Source organism: Selaginella moellendorffii, unplaced genomic scaffold (genome assembly GCF_000143415.4).
Source record: "Selaginella moellendorffii unplaced genomic scaffold, v1.0 SELMOscaffold_47, whole genome shotgun sequence".
In the NCBI taxonomy this organism is placed as follows: Eukaryota; Viridiplantae; Streptophyta; class Lycopodiopsida; order Selaginellales; family Selaginellaceae; genus Selaginella; species Selaginella moellendorffii.
In genome coordinates this window covers 1243646-1251170 of record NW_003314308.1, presented here as the reverse complement: position 1 = coordinate 1251170, position 7525 = coordinate 1243646, and the positions used below count along the sequence as shown (strand labels likewise).

The 7525-nt window shown below is 50.5% G+C and overlaps 2 protein-coding genes and 1 pseudogene across 2 annotated transcripts; 1 reads left to right on the top strand and 2 right to left on the bottom strand.

Annotated features, from left to right (window-relative positions):
• The first annotated feature begins 219 nt into the window (after positions 1-219).
• LOC9658292 (RNA polymerase II degradation factor 1) lies at positions 220-3186 on the top strand. The gene is made up of 8 exons (XM_024686139.1): positions 220-280; positions 344-902; positions 981-1029; positions 1096-1201; positions 1272-1382; positions 1437-1511; positions 1559-1628; positions 1718-3186. The coding sequence occupies exons 2-8, from the start codon at positions 357-359 to the stop codon at positions 2993-2995; spliced, it is 2235 nt and encodes a 744-aa protein (XP_024541907.1). The 5' UTR covers positions 220-280; positions 344-356; the 3' UTR covers positions 2996-3186.
• A 150-nt stretch (positions 3187-3336) lies between these two features.
• Positions 3337-4913, bottom strand: LOC9658291 (annotated as a pseudogene).
• A 314-nt stretch (positions 4914-5227) lies between these two features.
• Positions 5228-6953, bottom strand: LOC9658290 (UDP-glycosyltransferase 85A1). The gene is made up of 4 exons (XM_002981048.2): positions 6729-6953; positions 6373-6677; positions 5776-6317; positions 5228-5712 (listed from the first exon to the last, which is right to left on the bottom strand). The coding sequence occupies exons 1-4, from the start codon at positions 6893-6895 to the stop codon at positions 5335-5337; spliced, it is 1392 nt and encodes a 463-aa protein (XP_002981094.2). The 5' UTR covers positions 6896-6953; the 3' UTR covers positions 5228-5334.
• Positions 6954-7525: the final 572 nt, after the last annotated feature.

The window sequence follows — 7525 nt, the reverse complement described above, 5'->3', positions numbered from 1 at the left end:
CGAATTCCATGCCCTGGTTCTTTCTATCGATTTCGAGCAATGGCCACTAGTTCTAGTGGCTGGGATGTGATCTCCTGGGAAAAAAATCGATGTGATTAGATCAAACCATCCAAGAACATGCCTCGTTTTAAAAAAGAAATATCTAGATCCGACGGCTTCAGATGCTTGATAACCGACGGTCGGGATTGCCTCCAGATAGATCTTTCATAAACCCTGGTATAAGCCCTACGTATATTTCTCGCGAAGGGATAAGGCGCTGTGCTCCTCCGCGCTCTCCGAGGTATGGCTGAGATTCGTGATGCATTTTCTCGCAATCCGGCGCTGAGAGCTCCCGGCCGCGCAGGGATTCCTGGACGATGCAGCTCGCGGCTGTGAGCCAGGCGAGGGTCTCGCCTCCGCTAGGTATCCATTCCTCTGGCCTCTTTGGCGATGTGAGGCCCGGGAACTTCGCGTATTTGCCCGCCGCAACCAGGAATTCGTCGCTCTCTCTCAGTGTGAGGGCGTGCACTGGAGCTCCAGGCTCGCCACCGCCGTCTGGAACAAATGGCACTGCCGATAGTCTTCCCAAAGAGCTCCCAACCAGGCCAACGGCGTCCACGGCTACCTCCGATAGGAAGTTCTCGCGGCCGCCTCCCTTCTCGGGATTCTCTGGGTCTCTGGGACTCAACTTTCCAGGGAGCCAGATTCCTGGATTGCCAGGCTCGCCTCGTCCAAAGCCCGGAACTCCGCGGCCTTATGATCCCACCAAGCAGAAGTCCAAGGTGATGGAATGGCTGACACCGCCAAAGCCACCGACGGAGCTCTTGCAGCGAGAACACTTCAAGCTCTCGCCAACTTGTCTGTGCACCATTTACTTTGGGGACTTGTCCAAGTGGTTTGTGGATGGCAAGCAGGATGCAGTGGTATGTCTCTCTTATGCTTCTCTTCTTTCGTTTGTAAGGTTCGTGTTCTTCTTTTCGTTTTTTTTTCCTGCCTCGCAGATTGCTCCAGCAAACAAGAAGCTCAACACAGGACCAGCTGTGAATGCAGGTAATTCGCACCTTTTACTCCAAATGCTTCTTAATAGTTCCAATGCGTGTGTATGTTTCTCTGTAGTTCTTTTCAAAGCTGCTGGTTCGAAGCTCTTGGAATGCACTCAAAGGCTCCCGGATGTTGCTCCTCAGGGAATCAAGGCTGAAATGGGTGATGCTATCAGTACGAGGTACCTTTGTCGTTGTTTCTAGTTTTTGTATTGAGTTTTTCGTTTTGTTTTTTCGTTTTTCTTGTTTTAGAGCCTTTGATCTTCCTGTACATCGTGTCATTCACACAGTCGGAGCTGTTCACAAGAAGAACGAGAAAACAGGTGTTCGAGAGTCTGATCCAACTCTAGAAAAAGCTTACAGGTTCAGCATTTCTGTTTTCGATTTTTTTGTTCTCACGAAAGTCAACTTCTGCAGGACTGCTCTCTTGGTTGCTCGCAAAGAGAAGCTAAAATATCTTGCATTTCCGCCATTGTCTTGCAATATATACGGGTATGGCATTTCTTTTATTTGGGGTAGTTACTAACAATCACGCTCAGGTACCCCTATGCGGATGGCGCAGAAGTTGCTCTTCGAACTCTTAAAGACAGCTGCGAAGGCTTTGAGCGAGTAAGCACTTCCTTTTCTTTCTTCTCTTTTCCTTTTTATTTTTCTCTCTGTTCTTTCTTACGCTGATTCTGACACATGCTTTCTGTCAGATCGACATTGTGATCCGAAACATTGAAGGTTACGAGGCCTTCATCGACGAAGCTAACAAGGTACTGGAAGTCATCAAGGAGAAGAAGACTATCAAAGTGCCGGCAATGGCTCCTCGAACGACTGACTACCTCCCTCCGGCAGCAGCGGCTGCAGCAGCCGCGACTCAACCGGCTTCTGGCGTTCCAACTACACCTGCGGAACTATATCCAATGCCAGCAGCGCAATCGGCAGGGGCTCCACCAGCAGAAGCCGCGCAGCCGGCAGCTCCGGCTCCAGAAGCAACTTCAGACGCTTCCGGGGGACGACTTTCTTCCCAAGCAGCAACCCCAGCAGCAGCATCGGCTCCAGCTCCAACTCCAGCTCCAGCTCAAGCGTCCCAAGCTCCGGCTGGTTACTCGCAGCCGCAAACTGGATACGGGACGCAACAACAGGCGCAAGCTCCAGGTGGATATGGAGCCACTCAGTCTCCTTATTCGCAGCCTCCAGCTTCGGGTGGTGGATATGGTCAGTCACCTTATTCGCAAGCTCCATCTCAAGGTGGATACGCAGCAGCAGGGACTGGCCAGTCACCTTACGCACAAGGCGGCCAGCCACCTTACTCGCAGCAAGGCGGATACGGAGCTGCTCAGTCGCCTTACTCGCAGGCTCCAGCTCCCGGTGGATACTCGGTTGCTGGAGCCGCAAGTGGTCAATCACCTTACTCGCAACAAGCTCCAGCACAGGGAGGATACTCGGCCGCAGGAGGTGGTGGTCAGGCACCTTACTCGCAGCAGCCTCCAAGGCAGGGAGGATACTCGGCCGCAGGTGCTCCAGGCGGATACTCAGCAGCAGGGACACAAGCTCCACCGGCTGGCGGCGGTGGCTACTCGCAGGGAGCGGGATCACCTTACTCTCAATCCGGAGGATATGGCGCTGGTTACTCTCAGGCTCCTCCAGCGTCAGGAGCTCCACAGTACCAGAACGGTCCTTCCAGCCCGCCGCCATACCAGAACGCACCACCATACCAGCAGCAACAGTATAACCAAAACGCGCCACCGCCGCAGTACAACCAGTATCAAAACTCGCCACCACCGCAGCAGCAATACCCTCCACAGCAGCAGTACGCACCGCAGCAGCAGCAGCAGCAGTATCCATCACAGCAGCAGCAGCAGTATCCATCACAGCAGCAGCAGCAGCAGCATCAGCAGTACAACCAGGACGGGACGTCAGCTCCACCGCAGGAGAGAGGCTCTCCGTATCCACCGGGAAATCGTCCCCCTTCGTCCTCTTCTTACTGACAGGCAGGAGATAAGAGTTTTGTGTTGATCTAGCAAGCAGTATGGAAGCAAAGAGGTTAGTCATTTCCAACACTTCCAGAACCGAGCAAAAGTTCTCCACCTTAGGAGGCGGGGCAGCTTGTATGCTATACTTTCGGCGGCGACTCTAGAGTCTCCTCCAAGAAGTTGTCAAAGCTTCCACGTTTCTTGGAGACCACCGGTGGATTTGACGCAACTTTGGACTGGCTGTGTTGTGGTACTTATGGTTGCAAGAAAACACAAATAACCCCAATAATAAAATCTTAAACACAAAGGATGAATTATGGTAGATAAGGCTTTGGCATCTCACAACAAAGCTATAATAGGAGGACCAGATCTGATATGCAAAGATTTAGAACTTGAGAGAAGTCCTGCGTGTAACATGTGCTGCGAGTGGAACTTTCATCCTGGTTGTCAGCCCTTCGGATTCCTCCATATCCAGCGTTTTGTCTGTCTTCCATTCAAACGCTTGTAGCAGGCTAGCCAGGGTGAGCTCCACCATGGTCTGTCCCAGCGGCAAACCAGCACAAATCCTCCGCCCGGCACCAAAAGGAATGAGCTCAAAGTCTTGTCCCTTGATATCAATGGACTTTCCAAGGAATCTCTCGGGCTTGAACTCTTCAGGAGACGGGGTCTCGGCCGATTGACCAGGTATTGATAATGAGTCGTGTACCTTTGGGGATTTTGTACCCGCCTTTGACTGTACACTCCTGGGTTGACTCGCGTGGCAGCAGAAGAGGCGCGGGCGGATGGAGCCGGAAGGTCTCCTTGACAATGGCTTTCAGGTAGACAAGACTGGATAGATCCTCTTCTTGGACACGGCGCTCTCGCCCCACAACTCTATCGAGCTCCTCCTGAGCTCTCCTCATGCAGCCTGGATTGTTTATGAGCGAGGTAAGAGCCCACTCCGACGTGAGTGAAGATGTGTCAGTTCCTGCGACGAACATGCCCTGTGACAAGATTCGAAAGAGTGGGTTTATGAAACTTACAATGCACACAAATGGTGATTACCATGATCGTTCCTTTGATTGTGGTCTCGTCCACCCCCTGTGAGAGGAGTATATCCACGAGATCAGTGGGAGTGCAATTTTTCTTTCTCTTCAACTTGTGCTCATCAATAATCATCTGGTATATCCCGCTGATTTCCTTACGGTTGGCCTTCATTTTTGCGACATAACCGTAAGGATCAAACCACTTAAGGAATGGAATGAAATCTCCAAGAACAAAGACTGCCATGAGATCCAGTGACTCTTCCAATACCGCCAGGAACCTCTGAAATATTGGATCATCAATGACTTGCTTGCTGAAAGCCATCTGACTTATGTTGTTCATGTTGAGCATAGAGAGCAAATTCCTTATGCTGACTACGTTGCCTTCCTCCGCAGCGATGGATTTCAGCACGCGGAGGATCCCATTGGCACGTAGAGCTTTGAAAACCTCCATCTTCTTGGCGGTGAAGAGCTCCATAGTGATGAGTTTCTTCAGATTCCTCCAGTGCTCACCATACGGAGAAAACCCAACGTCGCTGCCATTAAAGAACAAATACTTCGAGTTTGTATTCTGAGGCCTAGAGGCAAATGCAATATCATGTGTTGTAAGAAATTCTCGTGCCCACTGCGGCGAGTCAATCACCAGTGCTGGAACCATTCCCAGCCTGACAGTCATGATCGGGCCATACTTCTTGGAGAGCTTTGAGAGAGTCTGGTGTGGCAATTCCCCGAGCGAGTACAAATGCCCAAAGAGTGGAGTACCCCATGGACCCGGTGGAAGCGGATACAAGAAGCGCGATGCAAAGAGCGAGCATAGAACTAGTGTAGCTGCTCCCACTAGGATGATAGACAGGGCTTCCATTTTTCTGTTTTGCACAGCAGCATGATCCCTTTTATGGCGAGTTCGTGGAAGAAAATGAAGAAGACTGCAACTAGGTGTGGGTAAGTACGGTAGACAATGCCCATTAACCTGCTTTTCAAGTGTGGGGGAGGGTTTTTGGCACCACAAGCACACACGTAAAGATCAAAAGGTTTTACATAACCATTTAATAATAATAATATCCTGAATATATTTAGAATAGACTTAGATATTTTAGGATAACTATAAATTGTCCTCAATATACGAGGCCAATGCGATGTCAGGACATACCACCTAGATCTAAAGACCCACCAACTATTTGCCAATTCAAATAAAACAGCAACTTTTGCAGCAGTATCATATGGGTGATCAGAATTTGCCCACGTTGCAATGTCACCACCAATGGCGACTTCTGCCACTTTTCCAGGATTTGTTAATGATCTCAACATGAGATTGATAATTTTAAAGATTTATCATTCTACTCTGGAAGCCTGTCTATGTTTCATGTCCTGGCAGAAAGCTTGCAAGTTTAACAACGAGGATCCTCCATGCTCGGCTGCTTCTGCCAGAGTCTGACCCAACCGTTTAACTCTTTCTCTGAGCTCAGCCCCGTCATCTCCCATGGCAAAACTCACCACCTCGTGAATGCGGCTTGAACTCACCTCTTTGTCATCGTCTGGCTTGGTGGCACGAAGGCCAGCTTTGATGTGATCCACCACAAGAGCGGTGTTTAGGATCTGATCGGCAAAGCAAGGCTTACACAGCAGTGGAACACCAGCTGCAAGTGCCTCCATGACGGAATTCCATCCAGAGTGAGTGAGAAACGCTCCCACGGATCGATGCTGTAGTACCTGGGGAGGGATTCTTAATTTCAATGTTGATCACCTAGAGAATCATCAAATGATAAAACGAACCTCTAGTTGAGGAGCCCATGGGATGACAATACCTCGATCTATAAGACTGATCTTTTCCAGGAACTTGGCTCGGATCTCCTCGCCTTCGAAAAGGTCAAGCCGGATGACCCACAAGAATGCATGGCCGCTCTTCTCCATCCCGGTCAGTATCTCCTCCACCTGATCATATGATAGGATGGCCAAGCTTCCAAACGAGATGTAGACGACCGAGCCCGGAGCTTGCTTGTCCAGCCATTCCAGGCAGCTTCGATCCTGCTGCCACTGAGAAGCATGTTCCTTCGACGGTTGCATAAGGCATTGCAAGGGCCCGACGGTGATGAAGTGCAGATTGTCGCTGCTGGCAAGCTCCTCCAGCTGCAATGGCTCCATCTCGTAGACCGAGTTGAGCAGCACCCACGCGTCCTTCTGCATGACACTATTCCTTCGAATCCTCAACCGGAAGTCCGGGTCTTTCTCATCGGGCTGCAGCGTCTCCGGAAGAAACCGTGCTGGGATTGGTGGAAGTCCGGGTACAAAGTCTAGGATCTTGCTACTTCGAATCCCTGTGGAATACATACGGATCTATAACCAAAAAAAACGAAAGATTTCTCGGCCTACCATTCACTGGCAGGACTCCGTTATCCCTGAGCAATGGGATGCGTAGAGACAAGAGAGCCCAAGTTGCAGAGCTCGTCCAGAGCGCTGCACGGCAGATTCCAAACTTGCTGGCTACATCGTGAGTCCAGCTCATGAAAGCATCGGAGAGGATGCAAGTCAATGGAGGGCGACTGGAGTCGGCCGTGAGATCCGCCACTATCTGCTCAAATTCACCCCTCATTCCTTCTTCCAAAGCCATAAGATACTTCATCACGTTGTTTCCCAACCTTCCCGTTGGTAGGCACTCATCCAAGATGCTCACAAACCTGGGTTCCAAATAGATCTTGCGGGGAGGAAAGAAACTCTCACAACCGTACCTGAACTGATCATCGCCCTCTTCCAGATTGTTGTGGCGGCTGCGAATGTTGAGGAAGGTGATGACGATTCCCATCGAGGCAAACTTCCGGCACAGCAACATCATAGGATTGATATGGCCCTGCGCTGGGAAAGGGAATGCCAAGATGTGGGCTTGTTGGGAATCCATGACGAAAAACTATTGCAGAATCAGGTATATGCTAGTTTATGTTTATCAAGAGGACTTCGAGTTCTAGGCACTTTCATCTTGGTGGTCAGCCCTGTCGAGATATCAGTCTTGATCAGCTGACGTGGCATGTCCACGTGGTCATGAGTCATGTCCCTTGAGTCATGTAAAAAGAGTCAGAACACAATGAACGAGCTCATGAGTGTTATGTCCTTAACGGGCTGTGGCTTGCCTATTAACTTAATTCAACCATTAGCAACTGTCAGATCGAGTTAAATTCTCTGCAGGTTGACAATTGCCAGGTTCTCCAGAACCTAATTGCCAACTGCTAGGTTCTAGAGAATTAGGTTACCAACTGCCAATTTTGGAGAACCCTCTCATCCTTGAATAACATTCTTCCATGTGTCCATTAATGGTTTCGCCATAGCCCATTAAGGTCGTTCCCGGGCACGGGCTCGCACGTTCCATGCTCACCAGGCTAATGCCCAGCAATGCCCGGCTCGCCCGTTCTGGGCGGGAACGTGCTCGCCCTACCCGGGAAGTCCTTCATCCCTTTTCACACCACAACATGGTATTGGATTTCGGGGATGATCCTTAACCACCTCTGCCGCCCCCACCACCACCGCCGCTGCT